Here is a 26,426-nt window from a genome sequence, read left to right on the forward strand (position 1 = left end):
TAGCTATCTTGGCAGCAGTAAAACGTCTAAGACAGGTAAAGCTACTTTAGAATACCACAACATTTTAAATCATAATTGATGTCAGCTTCAAATGTTCATGCAAATATCTTTCATATTTAAACAGGAGGCCTGAGTAGTTTGGGAATCACCACAAAAGCCATTTTAGCAAAATGAAAGTTATACAACTTGCAAATAGATCTGAAAAATGTTAAAAGAGCAGCCAGTATACTCTGAAGAGCATAAATGCATGTAACTCAAAAAAGTTCTGAGCCTCTCAATTTTTTAGAGATGGGATATTACAACATGCTTCTCCAGCTTTAAATCAGGAGATTAATTGTTTAATATTATCTAATTATATATATTAGCTCTATGTTCACATTGTGTTCAGTGGGCATACTTTCCTATCACAGGTAATTATGGCATTGTTCCACTGCATTTCAGAAGTAACCACACTCCAGTAGCTGCACTTTATTTAAAGAGAATTCTTTATCATTTAACTTTATTACAGCGGGCACAGCCTGGACGCTGTTCGAGTGACAAGGACTATTTCCTTAATTACTGTACATTGATAATAGCATTTACTCTGGCAGCTCCAGTGCTATTCAATCAAGCAAGATTCAATACAAAAAAAGCTGATTTGCCAAAAGGAAGATTAGCATAAGTGCCTACAGTCACATTCTATTTTTAAAGGTAAAGTTGCTTCTTGAAGGAACTTTATAAGAAGCCATAACATGATTACTATCATCTACTTGCTATTGTTAAAAAATACCCAAACGTACACAGAGCAAAATTCAGGCTAAGGACATTTTAGATTACATACTCTCCCTCCACGACCTAAACTACCTGAGCACATCCTACTTTCAAAAGCAATGGCAAGATTTATTTTTCATCTGTCTCAGATGTAGATGCTAACATTTATTGTACTGAGTTTTCCTCCCCTAATTTTGTATTGCTGCACTTAGTCATTGCTTGATTAAGTGATGACTAAGGAGATTGCTTTTTAAAATGGAGAGGTACTTTTTTTGCAGTAGATTTAGTACAAGCTAGAAATGCCGACTTCAGCATTACACACTTCTTTTAGCAGAAGGTTAAACAGGACATTTAAATATAATGGTAAGCTATGATAGGATCAAAGTTCAGAAAACAAATAGTAACTGGTATAGTTACTAGTAACAGAATTAGTATATTATCATGCATAGATTATGACCTACTCATATAACCAATTTGTCAACCATTAAAGAAAGCCAAGCAGTACAGAGAAGGGCAATAGGGCTCCTGTTTTCCTTAGCTTCTTATCAAAAACAGTGAACCCTTTTTGAGACTATAAGACAGCAACATTGCCTATCAGTAACAAATGATTCTTCTGTGCTCAGCCCTTCACTGTTGGCTTTTATTGTGAAATGAGAACAGAACAGACACTACTTCTAGTACATAAGACTTCTAAAACTTTAGAGTATTCACATACAAACTGAACAAACTTTCAGTCATATATTTAACAAGTGAGAATCTTTGTTCATTGCCACAATGCTTTCCCCCTCCTATAAAGTAGACTCAATTTTGAACAGTAGCTTAATTTCCCAAGTGGCAATCATAGTCAACAACAAAGGAATTACCAGTAACAGCAGCTGCACTTAAAAATCTCTATAACACTGTATATATGGGACTTAAGATACTTTGACTGAAAGAAGTAACAAAAAGACAAGAGAAAAGGCAGCAATGTCCATTGTTTATATTCTTCAAGAACAACAAGATGAAATATTATGAACATTAGATTCAGAATAGCAAAGAAGGATAGTGATGTAAGCATTCCTGGGAACAATATTCTTATTTTTTTGAAGGTAGTGAGCCAAGACACTTAAGCTCCAGAGAACCTTTAACACAGGAAGCTATTTATAATAACAAGCTTGGTTGAGACTGCTCCCCATACTGAACCAATTAGAGTCGCTTATTTCATCATACTTCATAACTTGCAATGATAGATTTCCAAGCCTGGCACAGTGCAGTAATTGAATTTTGATCAAACACACATGGCCCATAACCGACTATGTGAAACTTTCAGAGCAATTCGCAGTTTTTAAATATCCAGTCAACTTTTTGCCAAAAGTACAGGATGTGCTCAATGTGCGGGAGAACGAATTAGCTGGAACTTGGTGCATCTGTAACACAACATTTTCTGTTTGAATTATCTTGCTTTTAAAAGTAGCAGTAGGGAAAGGGATGCTGAATGTAAAATAATTTCTTCCTGTCTTTCCCTGTATGTTCTTGTTCCCCCTCCTCTCCCCACTCCCCACCCACACAGAGCTTTTATACAACTGGTATTTAATTCATTTTACAGTACTGCATATATTTGCCATAAATTGTATCCACTGTTTATTCTTATTTAACCAAATAATTTAAAGGAAAGTCATTGTCTTCTCAATAGGTCTACAGTTATTGTTAAAACCACGGCACAAGAACCCTAACACTTTTTGTGTTAGTTTTCACAGTTTGCAGCCTATGTTGATGATCCAGATGCTTCCATCATAGCATGTCCTTTGATGGCAGTCCCCTTGCGTTATTTATTTTTCAGGAATCTTCTTCACACCAGAATGAAAGATGCAGAGTTTATTCTGAAAGAAATCAACACATCAATAAACTCCTGCCTTTTTAATAGTCGCTTTCTTTTAACTAATTTTATCTGTTTGTATTTTTACTATTAGCTTGTGGAAAAGAATCCAGAATGTACCATTGCACTAAAAAGCATTCCATTGTTTTCCTACCATTACCACCTAAGGCTAAAGGAGAATTTAGTGTAAATTCTCACTAAATGCCTTGTTCTTCTTGTCTTGTATAAATCAGTGTTTATACCTGAGTTTCAAATGCACTAGCTTCAACTGGCCTTAGGTTATCCAGCTATGGGGTTTGGCTCCACCTACAGGAAACAAGAGGCAAAAGGGTAGGGGAACCAAACACTGTCTTTGTCAAAAGCTGTACCTTATAATCTTTCCAAACAGCAGTTCACAAATGTGGGCTTGATGCACTGCAGAAAGGATAATTAGAAACAGTCCATCTTCTACTGCCCAGAAGAGAGACACTGTTTCTTACCTTCTCCAGATCACAGCACAAATGAGAGCTTGGGACAGGGTGATATGTGTACTATGTCATGTTCTGCTCATCGCTGCAGGGGAGATGGCCCTAATGAATAGATCTGTGGATGTAGTTTGGAATACTGTAGAGAGGCTCTTTCTTATTCACAGGCTAGCTGCTGAGATTTGTAGACATTTCATTATTAAAACTATGGAATGACACTTGACCTCATACAATCCAATATTATCCTTTGTCTATGTGTGATTCTAGTTTACTTTTACATGCCTGGAAACTCACTCTACAAAAAACCAGTGTGAATGTAAAATCACTCACATTTTCTGAAATTAAATTCTAAATTATATTATATTGGTTAAGTAAAGCCAGATTACTAGTGTGTATCATATCAATGATACCAAGGAAGTAGCTGAATTTGGCTAGAAAAGGACAGAGCTAGGCTTTGGGAATAAAATCCATATACAAAAACATGAACTGTGGTGTTACTTGAAAGACTTCACTTAGGCCTTTGCCTTATTGACAGAGAATGGCTCTCTGGGGTTAAAGCTCAAGTACATATTTTAAGGCACAATCCTATGCATGTTCAGACACCTAGCTGAAACATGCTGCAAATTAGATGGGGAAAAAATCCTACATGCATAGGACTTTACTATATATGAGTTAAACATATTGAACAGATATAATTGTAGCTCATGAGTACCAACTCAGTGCAGATTTTCTTAATTACGGTTACATAGGGATGTGTGTAATGGCTTTCAGCCAAAAGGATGGACAGTGCTAGCAGAATAAATTTCCACTTGCACCTGTAGCCACCCGTATGCACCTTCAATTGGGGGCTTCTACAGAGGATTTGGGCATGAAGAAGGCTGCAAGAGAAAAAGGGAGGAGAAACTGCTGTTGCACAAGTGGAAATTGGCTTAGTTTAGTCCATATAAAATGCATTTTAAGAAATACATGCAGGAAGTGAAATAATTATACTTATTTATTCGAACTGCCTTAGAAAGGCAGGTTAATAAGTAAATTTACTTCTCCAATATGACATTGAAACTCAACAATTCTTCCTGTTGAAGAATGGAAAAACAAGCTAGCTGAGTATGCAATAACGGCAAAACTAACCGATTATATAAATAGAAAACCTGCTAAAGAATTTATTGAAAAACGGAAAGCATATTATAAGCAATTTAACTAATGCCTATGATTAGCTGTCAGTGATTTTTACTCTAACACCAAAGTTATATTAGCCACAATTAGTTTTATAGAATAATCTGTATCAGAACGATTATAAATTGAATTACTTAAATGTGATCATAGCAGAAATTTTTGCCTTTTTGTTAACTTGTTATATACTGAAATTATATACTATCCCATGGCATCCCTTTTCCTATACATTTTTTTCTTTTTCCTATACATTTTTCTTTCTAATGTATTTTGTGAAAATAAATACAATTTTTAAAAAGTGAATTTACTATACAACTGTGAGATGTGGTAGTGTAGTCTTAATGATACTGGATGTGCCAACCAGGAATGGCCAACACTCCGGCAGTTTGAGCCCTGAAGCGTGGAACAGAGCAAGCTACCATCACATGCCTCTAGTTCCAGCCAAACCAGCATTTCAAAAGAATGCAATACGTGAGTAGATAAATGGGTACCCACTTCGGTGGGAAAAAGGCTGCACTTGTGAATTAAAAACAGGAGCTGATGCTGAACTTCCCCAAAGGTGAAGCGAGGCATGATCAATGGAAGAAACCCAGATGTGTTGACAACCCTGAAGGCCAGCTGATCTGCATGTGTGTGAAGCTAGTTCACATCACTGCATCAGTGTGCCAGTGTGCACTGAACAAACTAGTACTTAGTAGGCAGCCAAACATCCTACCCTTAATGATGTCTTCTTTTTATGCATCACTATCACAATTTTGTTAACACAGAAAAGGGCTGAACTCCTAATGAAATTAATCAAACAACTGGAACAGTCATGAAACTGCAAGCAAATATTATGGTCTATGGAATAATGCTATAACAACAATATTAAGGTACCCCACTGTAAACTCTAAAACAGCTTATGCATATGATTGCCTGCCATGTACAGCTGATAGTAAGCCCAAGCTAGGCATGCTGTCCACTGGACCACAGTCTGAGATTTGCAATGAAATGTTAAGCAGGCTTCCTGGGAAACCAAGAAAATACCAGTTAAAGGGCAAAACAAATTTCTTTCAAAAAAAAACAAAAACCCACCTTACATAATATGGGAGACCAAACAAAAAGTAAATAAAGCATCAGATTTCATAGGTAATGACCATTAAGTGCTGGAAAATATACATGATGCGAAGAGTCATCACAGCTGTGTAATGAGATTCTAAACTACAAAGCTTGTTTGCTAGACTTCCTTGACAAATATGTAGTTTAATCTTGCTCATATAGGATTGTGCATTAAATCTAATAATAAAAAGCAATACATACAAATTGCAGCATAAATATTATGAAAAAAATATTTGGTGCGTATTCAGGCACATGGAAAAAAATGTTCTTATTCTTTTTTAACCTCATTGTGAACTACTGTATACATTCACACAAGTTTAAAAAGCAGTGGGGGTAAGGCAAAAGGAGTAAGCAGCTCATTACAACAAAAGTAAACTAAATTAAAGGTCCTAAATCAAATTAAAGGTCTTTCTGGTTTAGAATCAATCAGTTAATCGATGAATTTTTTCAAGCAATTCTAGCAACCCTCATTTCAATGAAGGGAAAAGCATGGGTTGGTATATTCCCTTCCGTGTGCAATTTTATACAAATAAGTTAGGATTATCAATCAACAAAAGAATCTTTCATATACCCAAATTGAGGTACTTACCAAAAGGCTTATGGGTATACTTGAGGTTTTCTGAATGTCTCATTAGTAATACTCAGTCTGGTAAGTCTTGCTCCATAATAATCTATGATGTAACTAGAGCCATCTGAAGGTCCCACAATCTAAAAGAGAAAATATTACAGGTTTATGGCTTTTAAACATCTAGTTTCACTACTGTGTGTCACAACAAACCAGCACCCAGCCCTCAATAAGAAATAACCACCTCTTATTAGAGCTACCAAAAAAAAAAAAAAAAAAAAAAATACTCCAACAATTCTTTAACTGGAATTCTTTTTCAAGTGAAGTCACTTATTAGCTGATTCGACACTTTGATTGTCCTATAGATCTCTTCTGCAAGCTTCTGCTTCAGCTGAAAATGAGCATTTCTGCTAGTTTCTGCCTGCTTCAGAATCTATTAGCTTCCTATTATGCTAGAAGTAGGACCCCTACTTTGCAGGCAGCATGAGGTATTATTGCCCACAGTTACTAAATACATATTTTAAACATTGCATCATTTTTCCTGAATACTAACATGACTTTATAGAGATGTCAAGCAGCATGAACACAAAAATTTAAATCAAAGGGATCAAATGATTTAACTTCTAAATTGTACAGAACATCTATATACTTCTTCCTCTGCAATGTCACTGAGCAAAATCTACCAACATGAAATTGTTTTGAGAAACCCTCTTAAATCTAAGACCAGAATAGCATATTTCTGGAATCTTACAGGCCTAAATATTGATCTTAAAATCTCTATCACAACCCATTCTGAGCTAGCAGGTGCAAAATACATCTGTTGCAAGTTCTTCTACTCAAATCTTCCTATAGTATTTTCAATCAAGACAGTATAAGCATTTTCCAATAACATGTATTAATCACCAATGTACCATGTTAACAAGTGTCAAGGGCAGAACAGAGTAGCTGTAACACTACCGACTGACAAATTTTTGACCACAAGTCTTGAGTTTTATCCGCAACCTTAAGATATGGTTAACCTATAGGTATAAAAATTTTTGCTACATTTTTTATACTGATAACACACAAGGTATGGAATGTGAAGAAAACACAAATCTGTTCAGGGTAGTAGAAGGTTGTTCTGTCTTAGCATTTTAAACACACAAGTGGATTATTTTAGGACCTACTGGATACTATTGATTTGTGAAATTCAACCTACCATTGAAGGTACATTCTACAGGAGCCCACTTTAATTCTTATGATTTGACAGTGCTATCTCAGACAAATATAAAAGAATGGCAAGGTATATATTTCCAGGCTGGCACACATTGTGGATTAGACACTACATTGCTTGGCTACACATCTGTGATATAGGCCCAAAATAAGAATTGGAAATTATGGATCTCTAGGCTTTCAGTAGTGGCAAAATGCCTAATAAGTATAGGCCTAGAAGGCATAATTTTCCAAAGTACTGAATCTGTATTCTAAAAGAGAAAAAGAAAGTAACATGGGAACCTCTTAGGTTTTATCAGTGTTTTTGCCTCTTTTTCATCCCCCTTTCTTAATCTTACTTATTCACATTTCCCAGCAATGATAGAGACATGGGAAATAGGGATAGGGAATATACAGTATCAAATGACATAAGTATTGTATAGCTGCATAACTACTGTTCAGAAATCAGTAACACATTGATAAACAACAGTGGCCAGAGTTCCCATTCCCACACCAACGAATGTAATTTGTTGCACTTGGTTGTTGTTGTTTAAACAACCACAGGCCTTATGGCAAACTGTTCTTGAAATTGAGATGAGTTTAAAAAGTAGTTTATGATATGGGAGTCCATTATTCAAGTAAGAGAAGCCAACTATTCTACCAAATTAGCACAAGTTCATTGTAGAATCTTGTCATTTTCTGGATCCTTTCAATCACTTTTATCCTGATGTGGTGAACTTACCTGCATTGAAATTAGAATGAAATCAATCAAACTACCAATTCCACAAAATCCTACTGTGCAGAATTTTAACAGACCTGTGAATAAAGTGACAATTATATCATTGAGCAATTTTGTTTTAAAATATTACAGTTTCTGTACAGGAATATTATTATTATTATTATTATTATTATAACATTTCTATGCCGCCCCTTGCCGAAACCTCGGGGCGGCTTACAACAATCATAGTTTGTTCAAAACATCTTTCATTCCTTAAAAGCACCTATATGTTATTGAAAGGAATATAACCAGTAAAATTGCATTTTTCCAAACTTTTGTTTGATTATCTCCCCATTACAGAATGTACATACACTCAATAGAAACAGAACACTAAGCAGAATATCTGAAATCCCCTAAATGTGAGGAACAGTTGTGAAGAACAGATGCTGGAAAATAGAATATATACACAGGGGACAATTTTTGGACACAATTTTTTTTGACACAAGAGCTGCAACTCTTTACAAGAATTTGTCAAGGAGAGGTTTTGTTGGAGACTACCCATAGCAAAATATGTTCAGTAATTTAAGGGACTGAATACCTAGATCCACATTATAGATGCACATAACAACCTGTGAAGGACCATGTAAGTAACTTCAATACTGAAGTAGTATAAGCAAACTATGCAAGTATTCTTGCATACCTTAGGGACAAAACCAGGATGGTGTTTTTGGTGTCACCTCTAAGGTGTCTCCTTACTCTTGGGCGTTATCTATGTTAGAGTGGAATGGTGGACTAATTGCCTGCTATTTGTACTGAAAGTAAAGCTCTCAATAATACCATTGGAAGCTTTCCTTTTAGTTTTGCAGATCAGGACATACTATGGTCCTAACCTAAATGAGATTTCCAAACTGAACTTTAATTTTAAAAGTTAAAAAATTCCATACAACTGTTAATTCTGCAAATACATCATGTCTAGTTTGGCCTAGAGAAGCAGAACATATTAGAATATAAAGCATTCGATACTTCAGAATTCAAAAAGCCCACTCTTTATATATTTTGTCTGAGCACAGGCAATATTACTTCAAATTTTAAAATCTTTTTAAAAGTTTCTAAAAACTAAGATACCAGCAAACCATACTAAATATACTTTGTGACAAGATATGATTCAAGTTACAGAAGTGTCCTATGTAATCCTGGTTCTTACATAAACTTGAATACTTGCATTTAGTAGCAAGACTGTATATACATAATGATGTAGTGATAACAAAGCTAATCTAGAAAAAGCAATTTAATGTTTTCTATCAACACTGGTTATTTCCTCAGGTAGCAATGACAGCTAAAACTATATCTCATCCTGGAAAGGAATAACTAGCCTAGTTATGTAAAGTTCAGAAATATACTGTAACGAGTTCAGTTTGGTTGACAGGTGGTTGGCAGATCACCAGTACGACCAAATTATACTTAAAGAGCTTCACTTACTCCCAGTTTGGTTCTGAGCACAATTTGAAGTTTCATTATTTTACCTTTAAAATCCTAATGCAACCATCTTACACCTATTGAATTAAATGGAGCTTACTTCTGGGCATATGTGTGTAAGACTGCATTATACCTGTCCTGCTCCCACATGAACTTGGCTGGCAACAGAGATACTCATCAGACACCATCTTCCAGGTAGTTAGACAGGTAGCTTTTTCCTGTGCTTGCAGCTGCCCATGGACCCAAAGCCTTACTTCCTCACTACTATGCTTTTGTTAGCAATATCTATCCTGTTTACTCAGGGTTATGGAAGTTTTGTCAATTAATTCTGGTACGTGGTTGATTTCATGAGGATTCTCTCTCTGAAGATGGCCTGCTGGCTGCTGAACTCATTGCTGATTTTGCTTAATGGCATGTGTTACCTCTGTTTTTTCCTTTTATGATGTATGACATTTGTACAGAATTTTATACTACCTTCAATACCATTTCTCGTAAAGCCAACAACCAGATTGTTAGAATAAACAAAACTGGAAAGCAATAGAAAGTATCAATTAATTGCAACTTTAGTTATGGTGTCCTATAATACACTGGACAAACAACTCCATCCTTATAGAATACTTACATCCAGAGATGAATGTACTTGCAGTTCTACGAGTATTTTAGATTTATTAAATGCTAAAAGTCTGTCTTGTGTTATGTAGTACCCAGAAATGACAATGCCCTTGTCTAGGGGGCAGTCAGGAAAAAAAAGTGATACAAGAAGTATAAATGCAGTACTGAATAGCTGGAAACAACCCCAAGGTTATGGAACTTAGGAAAGGCTTTGGAACAAGCTATTTGCTTATGTTGGAATGTTCTATGTGTGTAAGTGTTATAATAAAACACCAGACCCTCAGAACTATTTATTTGTCTAACATACAAATTTAATCATTGGTATTCCTTTGGGAAATAGCAATATTACACTCTATAATCTGAAAGGTTTCCAGTCAAATGGCATGTCTTATGAAAATGTGGGCAAAAGGTAATTAAAACTTTAGTCAAGCAAATAAAAGCATAAGCACTACTGCTGCCAGTAATGTCTCAAATCAGCAAGGGCAGTTACCATCAAATTACTTAGTGGTAATAAAGAGTTTAGAAATAAGAGAAAAGTAACATGCTCCAATTTGTTAACAAAAATTAAAATACACAATTTAGGTCAGAAAGTTTTTACTGAACTATCAAATCAATTAAATGTTAGAATACTTTCTGCATGGCAGTTTGCATTTTAGAAGCCCCAGAAGTGTCTTACATGTCAAAGTGCTGTTATCTAGAAACACACTTCCTGAAAGATCATTTTCCAAATGGAATCTATCAGTTCTATAGTATCCTGCTATCTTTTACCACTCATGTGTTGCAAACCGGGGATGGGCAGAAACCCCTGCTAGCTTAGCTAATCATTAGGAATGCTGGAGTTGAAGTTCAAAAGTCCTGGAGATCTAATTTTTACTGCCACTGTAAAGAATTTTCCAAAATGTGGAAGAAAAGACAAAAAAAATGCTACCAGGAGATTCTTTCACTGTTCCATGAAACAATATGTGCTTGAAGGACCCATTAACCCTACTTTTAAAGGTCATTCTTCAAATTTAAGTCCTTTGCAATGGAAGTTCAGAGTGTTTCCTGGGACTAGCAAGTGTTTTTCCAAATGTTTGTAATTTACATAATGTATAATAGGGCAGAACCTGTCAGTAAGATCATTTGGTTGGACAAAGAAGAGCAGAGCAGTTTCATGTGGCAACCCTGCCACTATGGAACTCCATGTTTGGAGGTTTGCCTGGTTTACTCACTGTTTTAAGTAGGATCTTAAGAACTGGTTTGTTTCAATCTCTTTTTAATTAAATTACTGTTAATTTACTGCTGGTCTGTAGTCAAAGACTTTTTATTGTTTCTGCTATTTTATTGTTTGGTATTGGATGTTGTATTGGCAATTTTGTAACTGTTTTTCCCAATTTATACACCACTTTCTGCCTGCAATCATCATCCTGATGTGTTAGCACTACTGATGCCTATTCGTGCAACATTTAATTTTTCCTATATTCTTCTCCATCCCTAAGGTATTCTAAAATGTGTTATGCACATACAAAACCCATCCATTCCTTTTAACAGCTTAATAATACATATACACATACTCTTTACAGTGTTCTTCTTATGTGTGGAATGAGACTTGCAACCAGTAGGCTGTTCATATACCAGCTTTATACATATACTATTACTGAAGTGGACTGTAGACAAAAATTTGAAAGAAAAAAGGACACTCACCCAATGCAGGATATCCTAGATAAAATCTATCTGCTCCCAACCATCCAAGAAATAAAGAAAGAGCTACTGCTACTTTATAAGAATAACCATTTCTAGAAACAAAAAATAGGAGAGAAATGCAGCTGAACCAATTTGTTAAACTATCATTAAATCATTCCAAACAATGTTCAGTCATCTATTTAAGCCTAACAGTTTCAAATAACATTTTTAGAACCAAGATTTACAGTATTACCATATTTATAATAGTTTAAGGCAATGTAAACAAGGAAGCATTTCAAGGTAAGATAATTAGTGTAACTATTACTGTGACAAAATAAAATAAAACTCTAATAGAATTTTATACATATCCCAGTTTGACCTACTTTAAAAAATGTTTCAAAATCCATCATGTCACAGTCCAGATATGTGTTATATCTTTCTCATGTGCTACCAGAAGAAGTAAGGATGACAACAAACTCCAATTCCACATGTTGTAGTCAAAGAGTCGATAAGCAAGAGTGCCTGCAAAGATCTTATTCCTGTGCTTCCTATTGCTTAATCAGGTCTACAGCATATAACTGTGGCAGCTGAAAAGACACACAACAGAGCTTTCTGTCATCTCCTGCTGTGGTCTATTCCCAAACTGAACCCAGCCAGTATCAACAGGTCAAGTCAAAGTGGCAAAATTATAAACCAGTGGCCAACATCCCGTTTCTGGGCAAGGTGTTAGAGCGAGTGGTGGCGGGACAACTCCAAGCACTCTTGGATGAAACTGATTATCTGGACCCATTTCAGTCCGGCTTCAGACCCGGGTACGGTACTGAATCTGCCTTGGTCGCCCTGTGCAGGGAGAAGGACAGGGGGAGTGCGTCCCTGTTGGTTCTCCTGGACCTCTCAGCGGCTTTCGATACCATCGACCATGGTATCCTTCTGGATAGGCTTGCGGGATTGGGGGTCGGAGGCACTGCTTTGCAGTGGTTCCGCTCCTATCTCAATGGCCGATTCCAGAAGGTGGTGCTGGGGGACTATGGCTCTGCGCCATGGCAGCTATGCCATGGAGTACCGCAGGGGTCCATTTTGTCCCCTTTGCTGTTCAACATCTACATGAAACCGCTGGGAGAGGTCATCAGGAGGTGTGGGCTGCGGAAACATCAGTACGCTGATGATACCCAGCTCTACCTCTCGTTTTCCACCAATCCAGGTGAGGCAGTGGCTGTACTGAACCAGTGCCTGGCCGAGGTAATGGGCCGGATGAGGGCCAATAAACTGAAGCTCAATCCAGACAAGACGGAGGTCCTGTTGGTTGGTGGTTCAGGCTTCGGAGAAGGTGAATTGAACCTTGTCCTGAACGGGGTTGCACTCCCTCCTAGGGATAAGGTCCGCAGCTTGGGAGTGCTCCTCGACCCGGAGCTTTCACTCGAAGCTCAGGTAACAGCAGCAGCAAGGAGCGCTTTCCTCCAGCTTCGGCTGATTCATCAGCTGCGCCCCTATCTGGAGTATGACTGCCTCGCAACAGTGACTCATGCACTGGTGACTTCCCGTCTTGACTTCTGTAACGCGGTCTACGTGGGGCTACCCTCGAAGATGGTCCAGATACTTCAATTGGTTCAAAATAGAGCTGCCAGACTGCTGACGGGGACTGGATGTTATGTTCACATGACTCCAGTTCTCCATCAGCTTCACTGGCTTCCCATTGAAGTCCGGGCCCAATTCAAGGTGTTGGTGATGACCTATAAAGCCCTAAATGGCTTGGGTCCTGGTTACCTGAAGGAGTGCTTACATCCATATATGCCCAGCCGCCCCCTGAGATCAGCGGGAGAGGCCCTCCTCCGGGAGCCCTCAGTGAAGGAAATTAGGAGGGTGGTTACTCGGAGGAGGGCTTTCTCAGCGGTGGCGCCTAAGTTATGGAATGCGCTCCCCAGAGAGGTCCGCCTGGCGCCGTCGTTATTTGTTTTTCGGCACCAGGCAAAGACCTTTTTATTTAAGCAGCATTTTAAATGTTAATACTATTGAATTTTATTTGGCCAGGGCGGCTTATTTTATTCTAATGTATATATTTTAATTGATATTGTCTTAATTTATTGTTGTGAGCCGCCCCGAGGCTTCAACGAATGGGGCGGCATAAAAATGTTTTAATAAATAAAATAAATAAATAAAGCCCAGCCAGTGAGGTCTAGTCCACAGAGACTAGCAAAACTAATGCTCAGATTCCAAGAACTGCATGATTAATTCTCCATATTTGTTCATTAACTGCTCATTGTATAATTTTCACCATAATTACACATCTGAATAATTCATATAGGTGGCTTGTGCATATCAACAGAAAACAGGCAACTAATTGACCTCAACTGTAAAAAGAGGCTGTAATTATGCTTTAGTTGATTTTCAAAATTGCTACCTACCAACTTGTGTGTTCTAGTGGCGATACCCACAGAGGAGTTTCCACTGAGCCAAATTCAGTAGTTTAGCATGAAAGTAGGAAAAGGTATTCAAATAACGCACCAAGAACACTGGTCTAATGTGGGTTTCAAAAAATCCCAGAGTTTTTGTTTGTATTCCTAATTAAGTGCTGGCCATAGATGTAGTTCACCGAGACTGAGTGTGCAGAATCAGTAACATCAAGAATCAAACTCAGACTCCACCAAAGCACCAACACCTTGATCTGGGCACAGAAAAAAGGTAGCCAAGTGGGAATCATAGCCAAATTAAATGTTAGGCCTGTTAGAAGTCTGAATGCTGCATATTGGACTGATTTTAGTTTCTGAGCCCTTTTCAAAAGCAGACCTTTGAAACATGCATAACATGTTACAGTAGCACAATTTGAATGTAAGAGGCATTCTTGGACATTGCCACAGATGTTTAAAGGACATGCAACTCCATTTAGACACCTACTTCTAGGTAAGCCTTCCTGCCACTTAGTCAAAAGTATTTTCTGATTATCTTGATCAACTTTCACTTTGTTCATTAAAAATCTTCATCAAGTCACCTATCCAGTCCATTAGTAAGCTTCACTTCCCTAGAATCTGATGGAATTGAGTGGGATATTGTCAGTACATTGAACAATGAAGATGCTAAGCTCAAATTGCCAGATGGCTTCTTCTGGTGGCTTCATGTACATACTGAATAGTAAAAGATACAAAAACGGATCTTTGCCATAGCCTGTAAAGTCATTTGCCAAAGGTCTCAGCAGTAATCTTCCCTTCCTGAGATCTCTTTCCCAAGAACCGGAATTATTTCAATACTGTGTATTTGAGTGCCCTCCTGGCAAGGCACCCCAGAAGGACAGGTCAAATGAAAAACTGCTTGAACAGCTAGAAGAATAGGTGTGAATCTGTGTATTTTTATATTTGGCCTTTCAGGTAAACATTTTATATAAAAAACAAACCATTAATAAAAATAATCAGACACTACAACAAAAGAAAACAAATGCACAATAAAACCATGTACCTACTATTTTGCAGTGCTTCACCCTGTACATTTGACTACTGTTTTAGCCTGGTCACTTTCAACTAGCTGCACTGAAAGCCTAGCAATAAAATGATATATTAAAAAGACTTTTGGTCTGAAGTATAACACAGGTATATAATATATAAAAACAATTATTTCTAGAATGTAGAAAAAAATAAGTAGGGCCTACTCGGAAGCCTTGGCTTGTCTGCTTGTATCTGACTGAATTTAATAACGTACAGGAACCGATACTTTGGCTCCTATGCAGCGTCTGAGAGGTCATAGGATATCGCAGAATACCCAGCTCTGAGGTTGGAGGAAAGCTCCGATTTTAGAACTGGGAAATAGAGCTCTTACTCCACTGCCCCTCATGGCAGGCACAGAAAGAATCATATCAGCTGCTACTTTATGAAGCTGGAGAAACATCTTCACAAAAGAATAAAAGGGGACATTTGAATGGCGGAATGGGAATAGACCAGAGGGCGGGATATGACCTAGCCTGAAGTCTTCCCAGCCTAGTTTCCTTGCCCTCCTTGTGCAAGCCATACTATTGTGCCCTAAAGACATTTTTCCAAAGTAACAAGTCATTAAGGCTGCAACCTCCTGTGAATCTCCAAGTGAACTCATGGGACTTCTGAGCAGATATGCATAAAACTGTTTTATAAATTAGACAAACCACAATATCTTTTTTTAATCGGTTGTGGTAACACTAACCACTTAATAATGACATTACTTAGAATTTCTGAGCAGTTGTGTCTGCTTCCCATATTTAAATATAAACAGGCAGATTGTAGAAATAAGATTAAATCAGAAAAACAGCAACTATGAAGGAAATTAACAGAGTTATAGAACAGTTACTAAACAAGAAAGCAAAGCTATCAATAAAGGATAAAATGAGCCAAATTACTTGGGGGGATGGGAATAAGTCCTTTCTGATCCCAAATATGTCAGTTGGTCCATCAATGTGAAGTAATTTACTACAGTTGATTAAAAGAGATGGATTACTAGTCTCATCTACAAAAAAGAGGAAGACTAACCACATTTCAAACAAAGTAACTGCAATATACAAAACAACTTCCCAATTAAAATATTATAATAGGGATAAAGTTTATTGTGATCGTAACAATTATGCATTAAATTCAAATTTCACTTACACGTTTCGACATTCTACAGGCTTGTAAAATCCTATTTCAGTTCCTGTGAATTGTGTTTCACTCCCATTGAAATCCTTGCATGTAATATTTGGTGCTGGAAGACAGGCAACTGAGGGTGTAAAAAGAACATCATTCTCTGTTGAACTCTACAGAAAGGCCTCAAACATAACACATGAAAGAAGTATTGGCATGTTTTTAACAAGATGGCTAGCAACACAGAATAACTTGATAGGTTATTTAAACCAATTAAATTCAAGCGACATAATTTAGAAATCAAGCCTTACAAATTAAGATTAAAAGGCAATGACTAGTATGGCAAAACCATAGTATGGGATCACAGACTCCCTGACATATGATATTAGAATGTGCTTGGAGAAATATATGTAGCCCAGCTTTACTATACTTACTAGTGATCACTGTCAAAAGAACATACATGACTGATCAAGGAGGGGATTAGTGTATATATCCTGATAATCAGTGGTATTTGGTCAAATAATAAACTGCATTAAGAAGAATAAAAGCATTAGATTACTATAATTCTTACCATATGCAGTATGATTCGTACACTTCAAGGGTTCTTGTGTCTCATTGTCTATTTTAGGATCTTCACAAATATATGTTTCAATGATTAAGGATAAAAAAATGTAAAGTGAGTTTCTACACAAGTATTCAACAGCACCACCACATCATGATCATAATTATTAACATTAAATTTCTACCCCACTTTTCTTCCCTTGCAAGGAACCCAAGGCTTACAAGGTTCTTGTCTAATCCACATTAGCCTCACAACAACCCTGTGAGGTAGATTAGCCAGCAACTGGCTGAAAATCACCCCAGTGAGCTTCATGACTGAGCAAGAACCAGAACCTGAACCTCCAGGTTCCCAGTCCAACACTCTAACCAATATACCTGGCTTTACCAAAGGAATCAGTAACCAGTTTTCCTTCTCATCTTAGTTGCTGAATGAAAGGGTACAGAAACACACAAGTCATACAGCTATCTGTTTGAAAATATGTTACAGTTCACATATTAGATATTATAAAACACAGCAAGCTTCCTCAGAGTATTTACAACAAGGGAAGTGCTAGCTGTGACCATTAGTGCTGTTACACTGTGCACGTCACACCACAGGTGGCACACAGAACAGTAACATATGTTTGTATTGCACCTAGTCATTACAAAACAAGAGTGAAAAGAAGCACAGGGAGTTGAAAGAACTATTCCAATAAAATTTCGTTATAACCCAGCTTTTACAGTGCAATCCTAGGCATGTTAACTGACAAGTATGTGTTTGATCTCCCTCACTTCCAGGAAAGTGCGTACAAGATTGTACAAATAAGTTCCACTGAGTGACTTTTTTCTAATAAACACACATATGGCCTTGTGTCAAGGAACTATGTCTGCACTGAAATAATTAAGAACATCACAATAACCAATAATCATATCAAACACACCTTACTTCTTTCTTTACTATTCAGGACTTTCAAGATACCTGCTTCCAATAGCTTTGTTTTTTTCTGCCATGGTTTATGAGAACTTAAATGACATTCTTGAAGAAGTTGTGTGCTCTTTGTCATTTCCTCTGACCCTTTGCAATTCTTCTCTAGAAATCAATCCCCAAGCATTGTATAGCAATGTTTTTATAAAATATGCTTTCATTATAATCATCTTCATATATGTTTATCTTACATTAAAAATGATGCACCAGGCAAAAGACAGGTGGTGGGCAAGTGATTAAATTTACAGCATAACACTCATCCAACTATATTAGCATTTAACTGCTACTTCACTACATCCACAGGTTTTGCATTGTTAAGCAAACAAATAAGAGAAAGCTTAATTGATATGTCTTGTAGTATAACTAACTATAATTTTATTGGTGCTATTTTTTTCCAGAACACCACATCACCAAATAATGTGACAGCTGCTCCAAGTTGTTACAAAATGAGGCACAATCACAACGATGTAACTGATATTTTTAATCTGTTTATCTTTGTCTGCACATGCAAGAAATGACTTATTCCTTTTCCTGCTCTGCCCAAATATTTTTTCCACACATTTAAACCACAGCAAGGTTTAGACAGTCTTACCTGATGGTTTCACTGCTTGCAATCCAAAACTAACCACACAACCCAAATAACTATGCCCCATACCTTGCCTCTTTATAACTTTTTCTCCCTCAGGCAGGGCTACTGCATCTTTTAAAGCTGTCTGCAGTGTCAACAGGTGCAGCTTCTCCTCAGCATACCCTTGAGGAGGCAGGAGAGCCTTGCATGTTCGCCTGCGATGCTGCCTTTAAACCACCGGAGCTCGGCCAAGAAAAACGGCGGCAATCCCTTTAACCCTCCCCAGCCCAGTGTAGGGCCCATCACCATGGCAACCTGGTTCTACTTCGCGTCCTCACAGCTTCAGGATATTGGCCAATTCGCAGGTCTTCGCATTTCAGCGATGGATCGCCACCTGCCCCAGCTCGCGTTGTGAGACAAGCCAGCCACAAGGCTCCCACAGACCACAAAGCGACGACGCTACGTTTCTTTCTCTCGCTCCCAGACAGTAACTTCTCCTGCAGGGCTGCCATATTGAACTACACGCCTCCTTGTCAGCTGACTCTAGTGTTCTATTGTGTCCCGGTATAGGCCCGCAGCAGGCACGTGGGAGGGAAGAAAAGGTGGAGTTGTTCTTCCAGGAAAAGGCTCGATTGCCCAAAACAAAGATGTCGTTTGCTGCTTCTCCTATAAAGGGCCTGAAGATCCAGACCTACCACTTTATTTCCGTCAATGGCTTAGAGAAGCAATGCGATAAAAAGTCGGCCACCCTTAGTAAAGATGGATATCCTCATGCAAAAGAACGAGAGGAAGCTCAACTGCCCTTAAATAAGATGGGTGTTCTGAGGGGGCGGGGCAATGTGACTGACCAATGCCTGCTTCTCCTCCGACCCAAAGTAGAGTATCGTAAACAAAAGGCTGACAGGGGAATCATAAAATAAATCCAGGAGGTGGGCAGGAACGGGGAGTCTGTACGTAGAGAGTAAAGACAAAGGGAAATGTGAAATTTACACATCCTCAACGGTCATGATCCCTTGTGAACTCGTTGGTTCCATCCATACACTTTTTCTCTGCAGAGGCCAAATATAGTTAGCAGGCACTAGTGCTGTCAACAACTGTGACGAGCAGCAAATTTGGAGGTTCACCTGCCCCGGACATTTGCACGAGGAAAACTTCTAAGTGTTGCAACCCTAAACCTAACTGTTCGGAAGAGTATGTCCCACTGAACCCAAGGGAACGTACTAGTGTTGCGTGGTTAGATACAAGACAGTTGCCTAAAGAATAGCAACAGTTGGCTGGCAGCCCTAACTGGAATCTTAGCTTGAATAAGATGTTCGGAAAGGAATCGACGTATACTACTTCGAAATCAATCTACGAAGAAGATAAAAGCCAGTGTGCCATCCGGTCCAGCAGTCAGTCCGTTGGCACGGAGGCAAAACACCTGTGCAAAGCATCTCCCAAGCAACTGTGTATGCAGGCATGCCATCTTTGGTAATGGAGGTAGCCAGGCTAGCAGCCACTGATAGCCTCCTCCATGAATTTGTCCAATCCCCTTTTCAAGCCATCCAAATTGATGGCCATCTGTAATTCCCGTGGCACTGAATTCCATAGTTTAATTATATGTTGTGTTAAAAATTGCTTTTTATCTGCCCTGAAGCTCTCACCAATCCGCTTTATGCGATGACTCCGGATTCTAGTGTTATGGAAGAGGGAGAAAAAATATCTCCCTGCATATCTCTATAATGTCTCCCCTTTCTCACATTTTTCTAAGCTAAGCAGTTGCTTGTAGCCACTCCTCACAGGGCAGTTGTCCCAGCACCCCCGCCCCATTTTAGTTGCACTTCTCTGCACTTTTTTCAACTCAGTAATGTCATTTTTCAGGTAAGATGACAAGAACTGAACACAATTTTCTAAGGGTGATCACACCAAAGATTTGTATAAGGAGAGCAGAATAACAGAGGACTGGTATGTGGTATGAGGAAACAGGTACCAGTATGTATGATGACTTACCCTATTCAGGTTTAGGCAAATGAAAAGCCCTAGAATTTACAGCACTCCTCTGCTAGCCCTACTAAGAATTGCAGAGCTTTTTTTTCTGTCTAAACTTACTTAGGATTATGCCTTATGTCTTGCAGCAAAAACAACGAAGAGTCTAATGGCACCTTAAAGGTAAAGAAATATATATGTGTCAGGTTGCTGAAGTCCTGGAAAATGCCCAGTCTGGGACACAGAGGCCAATAGTACACACAAGAGCTGAGGCAGGTGACTGCTTATTTTTCCTGGGGCTCATTTTTCCTGTGTTGCACTGGATGCAGTGAGACTTCTACTTGACACAAACCTACTTAGAAATAAGTTCCACTGAGTACAATAGGACTTACATCCAGGGAAGTGTGTATAGATTGCAGCTTCACTTGGGAAAGCTCTACTGAAATCTGTGAGACTTCCTTCCAATAGACTTACCAAGGATTGGGATACCCAGCTATCCACTAACAGCTATATTTCCAAAATTAACAGTATGTACAACAGGGTCACTTTCTGGAAATACAATTATGTGATGGAAACATAATCTACAAGAACTAGACTTAAGCTATATAGTTTGAGCTACCATTGCAAGCACATAAATATGCCCCATTACTGAGCCACTGTGATGTAGTGGTTAAGAGTGCTGTGCTGCAACTCAGGAGATCCAGTTTCTAGTCCCCATTCAGCCATAGAGTTCACTGGTTGCCTTTGGGCCAATCACAGACTCTCAGCCCAACCTACCCCACAAGGTTGTTGTTGTGAAAATAAGATCGAGAGGAGTAGGAGAATTGTGTTATTTTTACATAAGAGAGTCTTATGGCTAATGGGGTGAGATAAAAATCAAATAAATAAAAATAATAATTTGAGTTCCTTGAAGAGAAAAAAGGCATGATATAAATATAATAAAATTATCCACTGAAAAGCTTTAGATAACTACATTTACCCCAGTCTTTTGAGCAAACACTATTTTCATCCAGCATTTTTAAAAGAATAATACCTGTAAGAAATTAACAGATACAAATGGATATTCATGAATAACCTGTTCCAGGGTTAGGCCCAACATAAAAAGTAATGAAGCACCACTGATCATTGCCTTCAGTTCCAAAATTCATGCCTCACCAGTACATGAAGAAGGACTGCCATGTTATCCTAGAAAAATCACTCAAAGGTCATGCAACATATCCTAGTGAGGCTCCAATGTCTACTGCAGCAACAGGATCATAGGACTTAGTAGCACTGGCTGTACCATCAAGAGTTCATAACTTTGTTCTGCATATTGTGATATGGATTATTGTATGCTTGTAATACCCTTTCTCCATTTACGTATGCCAAATGATTCATGTGCAAGATAGGAAATGGATATAATTCAGACATTGACAGTGTTTATTGGGCTTACTCTATGGTTCAGAGCCTTGCAGAAGTATGTGCTCCCTTTGCATCCACATGGAGCCCTTGAGTTAATAGTTGGTGGAAGCATTTTTCAAAATATTTTGCATCTGCATTGAGTATCTTATATACTTCAAGCGATAACAAAGCCAGTGAAATGTATTTCATTTGCAACCTGTAATACAGGGAAACAGGAAATTTTCAATTGATATTCAATGCATGAATAACCACATTATACATTTTATGATGAAATGCATTGTACAGGATATGCAATTAATGATGGTAATCAATATTCATTCAATATTCATTTTATGTCTTAAAGATAACATCATGAATCTGTTTTCCATTGGGTCTGAGTTCCTGTACAATCCACAATTTGTAAGGATGGAACTTCAACTTGTGCAGTATTCTTTGCATGCTTTGTCACTCCAAATGTAGTGATGATGTGTGTTGTCGAACAGAGCGGTGAGGGCTCACATGATGGTAGTCTCAATATGATGTGTGGGCCATTCAAACACCACCTGGGGACTTCTTTTTTAAGGCCAAACCCACTTCTTCGAAATTACGCACCCATGTTGTAATTGCATGAGCAGACAGGACACAATCATGATGTCCTAACTTGTAATGATGCTGAACTTCCCTTTGTGCAGCAGTCACACTATCAAAATTCTTATAAAAGACTTTTACAGCGAACACTCGTTGCACACCAATCCACCACTCCATTATAACTAATGGAAAGAAGTTCTAATTGAGGTTGCACTGGTTCCAAACAATGGGGTTCCCAACTCCTAGTTCTAATATTTCCCATTTCTCTGCACCACCCTGTATAACAAAAGGTAGAAAAGTCAAAATGATGAATACTGTAAGTGTCCATAGGACTGCTACTTTGAATAACCCTGTGAAACCATGCAGTATGTATTACAATACAATAATTCAAAAGATTTTAAACCTCAGACTGGGTGTAGGTACATTTAAATCTTACAGTCCGTGGCAAACATGGCAGTTGTTGTGCTTCTGTAAAAGGCATTATGAAGGCCACAGGGACTCCAGGCAAGCTACCATGTGGGAATTATTTTGATACAGTGGTACCTTGGCTCACGAACTCAATCCGTTCCAGGTCTCTGGTCGCGACCCAAATTGGTCATGAGCTAAGTCAAATCTCCCTATAAGGTTCAATGTAAATAAAGTTAATCCATTCTGTAAATATTTTTTTTTAATCACAAAGAAGACGGGTGCGATTGGAGCCATCTCCCCCACCCCCGAGCATGACCGTGAACATGCCTGTCTTCCCTGCACAAGCATGACCGCGATCACGCCCATGTTCCCTGCACAAGTGTGAGCACAATTGTGACCATAGACGAATGCCATTGTGGTCATGCTCAGGCAGGGAAGACAGGCGCAATCACGGCCATCTCCCCCCAACCCCGAGCACAATCGTGGCCATTCCCCCCAGCAAGATCGCGGCCATCTCCTCCGCCCCCCAATCACGACCACGATCGTGCCAGTGCAGGGAAGACAGGCACGATTGCGATCATCACCTGATGCAGAGTTCACGAACCGAGGAATTTTTTTTTTAATTTCTATTCATGACCCGATTTGGTCATGAACTGAGACGTTCATGAGCTGAGGTACCACTGTATTTGAGACATGAAGCCTGAATGTTTGGGTTCAATGAGATTGCCCGGCAGTGATGCCCATTGACCTCAGTATGATTAATTTTCTTCCACCAGATTGCACTGTGACTGTTCTGGGCTAACTGGAGCCTGGAATGACTAATTCACTATAGAAAGTAATTGCCTGCCCGCAGTTAGTAGTTTATATACACGATCAATTATGCTTTGTTAATTCATTGCTGGCCTGAATAGATCATACTTATTTGTAATGAATCTTTTATTCTTTTGTAAATAACAGAGATAACATTTGGATTTTAGTCCTTTTAGTCTGGGCATAGTCAACATAGTGCCTATGGGCAGCAGTGCAACTGCAGGCAGTTTCCTAGGTGCCTGCTGAAGTGCCCTAACCCTATCCCACCTTTGCTTTTTTTCTTTTAAAAATGGAAAGGTTCTTATCAGCAGCAGGGATTGCGTGAAAGCAAATGAAGACTTCCAACAACTTCAGTCTCTGTTCCCCATGAATGCCTCCTGTCTTCACATGGGACAGAAATAAAGATGACAAGTGATTGTAGCCTAATGCCTTGCTTTGCAGTATACCTAGTCACCAAGAAATGAGAGGAAGCTGAAAAGGACTCCTGTCCTTTTTTCTTGTCATTAGGGAACTGAAGAGAGCTGTGGGCAGGTAGGCAGGTAGGGGTGGGTGTGGGGATCTGGAAAGCCCACAGGCAGGAAGAACATCGGGAAATCAGCAGTGGCTGGGGAGAGAACAGGGTGTAGTGTCCTTTTGAGGGGAGGGTTCAGGAGGCATTTGAAGAGCATCGAAAGAAAATGGAGTGTGACTGCTCAGGGAAGAGATGTGCCAGTACATGTATATATGTATGCATGATGGTTTCAGGGGTGCTTGTGTGTCAACAGATGGAGGAAAGCACTCTGGGGATGTGGTATGTATGTGAGAGACCACACATAGAAACATAGAAACAGAGAGAGTCAGAAGGGACCTCCCGGGCCATCTAGTCTGACCTCCGGCACCAGCCGGCTCCGCTCACGACATGCCCACCATGTGGATGTCCAGCCTATCCTTGAACACCCACACCAATGGGGCCTCAACAACCTCTCGTGGAAGCCCATTCCACACCCTCGGGGTCCTGACTGTCAGGAAGTGCTTCCTGGCATCCAAATGGAACCTTGGCTCCCTGAGCTTTGCTCCATTGGAGCATGTCCTGCCTTCCTCTGCAGGGGTGAACACGTCTCTACCCATCTCCATGTGACATCCCCTCACATACCTGTATGTCGCCAACAGATCCCCTCTGAGTCTCCTCTTCTCCAGGCTGAAGAGACCCAGTTCCCTCAGTCTCGCCTCATACTGCAACCCCTGCAAACCGGCCACCAACCTTGTGGCCCTACGCTGCACTGACTCCAACCTGGCTATATCCTTTCTGTAATGAGGGGCCCAAAACTGAACACAATACTCCAATTGCGGGCGCACCAGAGTCATGTAGAGTGGTAGTAATACCTCTCTTGATCTAGAAGCCACACTTCTGGCTATGCAACCAAGGGTGGCGTTCGCCCTCTTGACCACCGCATCACACTGCTGACTCATGTTTAGCCTGCAGTCAACCAGTACCCCGAGGTCCCTTTCACAAGTGCTGCTCTCCAGCCATTTGTCACCTAAGCTGTACTTATGACACCTATCCCTATGCCCCAAGTGCAAGAAATTGCACTTATCCACATTGAACGTCATCCTGTTGTCTCCTGCCCACTTCCATAGTCTGTCCAGATCCTTTTGGATCTGGAGTACCTGCTGCTCAGTTGTGGCCACCGCTCGCAGTTTTAGTGCGAATTTGATCAGCAGACTGTTCACCCCTTCTTCCAAGTTGTTAATGAAAAGATTAAACAGGATCGGCCCCAGGACAGAGCTCCGGGGGACCCCACTTGTTACTGGCCGCCATCCTGATGATTCCCCGCTAATGGTTACCTTCTGCTTTCGGTAAGTCAACCATGCCCTAATCCACCGGACAGTGCTTTGGTGTATCCCAAAACTCCTCAGTTTCTCCACCAGGATATCATGGGGCACTTTGTCAAAGGCCTTGCTAAAATCCAGGTATACCACATCCACTGCATCCCCTCCATCTAGCCATCTCGAAGCCTTGTCATAGAATCCCACAAGGTTTGTCTGGCAGGACCTGTTTTTGCGGAAACCATGTTGTGTGGCTGTCAGCCTCCCTTCCCTATCTAGCATCACTAGATCTCTCTCTATTATGAGCCTTTCCATTGTTTTTCCTACAACGGACGTAAGGCTAACCGGTCTGTAATTCCCCATGTCCTTTCTACTACCCTTTTTGAAAATTGGGACCACTGATGTCACCCTCCAATCCTCTGGAACTTCACCCATTCTCCACGAAGTCTCAAAAATGGAGGCCAGCGGGCGTGAGAGAACCCCTGCCAACTCTCGAAGCACTCTCGGGTGTAACCCGTCAGGGCCTGGCGCCTTTGTAATGTTCAATGCCCTGAGGAGCCCCTCAACTTCAAGGGGGGGGACTCTAATATGTGCCCCTAAGTCCCCAGCCTCATCTAATCTCCTATGCGGATATCCCCTGTCCTGCTTTGGGGAGAACACAGAGGCAAAATAGTTATTTAGCATCTGTGCCTGTTCCCTCATATCAGTCACTGGATCTCCTTCCTCCTTATTTAGTGGTCCCACCACTTGTCTCCCCTTCCTCTTCCTATTTATATGCTGAAAGAAGCCCTTTTTGTTGCTCTTGATATTCTTGGCAAGTCTCAGCTCCTGATCAGCCTTAGCCTTGTGAAGAATCCTTCTGCAACGGGCCTCCTCCTCCCGGTGTACCCTTTTGTCTATTTCCCCCAGTACCCATTTCCTGTGGAGGTTCCTCTTTCGTCTAATCCCTTTAACCACCTCCTTTCACATCCATGGCGGCACTCTCCTCCGCCTCCCCACCTTGCTGACTAGAGGTATCGTCAAGGCTTGTGCCTCCAAAACCTCCCTTTTGAGTGCTATCCACCCCTCCTCAACTCGCTTACCTTCCAGTAACCTATCCCAGGAGACTTTCCCCAGTCTGGCCTTCAGTTGGCCAAAGTTGGCCCTCTTGAAGTCCCAGCTTCTAGTGCTTGACCTGCTGCACGTCCCCAGTCCCCTGATCTCAAAGCAAAGGATGCGAGTGATCACTCCATCCTTTGCTT

The 26,426-nt window shown here is 39.7% G+C and overlaps 1 protein-coding gene across 4 annotated transcripts; it reads right to left on the bottom strand.

Annotated features, from left to right (window-relative positions):
* Positions 1-1,714: 1,714 nt before the first annotated feature.
* On the bottom strand, positions 1,715-18,832 carry TM2D1 (TM2 domain containing 1). Of its 4 annotated transcripts, XR_006414747.1 has the most exons (8): positions 18,580-18,786; positions 16,707-16,780; positions 16,163-16,271; positions 11,583-11,674; positions 7,836-7,909; positions 5,927-6,045; positions 2,848-2,911; positions 1,715-2,609 (listed from the first exon to the last, which is right to left on the bottom strand). XR_006414747.1 is itself a non-coding variant. In XM_044430260.1 (7 exons), the coding sequence occupies exons 1-6, from the start codon at positions 18,738-18,740 to the stop codon at positions 5,935-5,937; spliced, it is 621 nt and encodes a 206-aa protein (XP_044286195.1). In that variant the 5' UTR covers positions 18,741-18,774; the 3' UTR covers positions 1,715-2,609; positions 5,927-5,934. The 4 variants fall into 4 exon arrangements, 3 of the variants coding, with proteins under 3 accessions (XP_044286195.1, XP_044286196.1, XP_044286197.1); XM_044430260.1 differs by lacking the exon at positions 2,848-2,911 and having other exon boundaries at positions 18,580-18,774; XM_044430261.1 differs by lacking the exons at positions 1,715-2,609; positions 2,848-2,911 and adding an exon at positions 2,920-3,947.
* Positions 18,833-26,426: the final 7,594 nt, after the last annotated feature.

This window comes from Varanus komodoensis, unplaced genomic scaffold, assembly GCF_004798865.1.
Source record: "Varanus komodoensis strain SLA01 unplaced genomic scaffold, ASM479886v1 scaffold20_1, whole genome shotgun sequence".
NCBI lineage: Eukaryota > Metazoa > Chordata > Lepidosauria > Squamata > Varanidae > Varanus > Varanus komodoensis.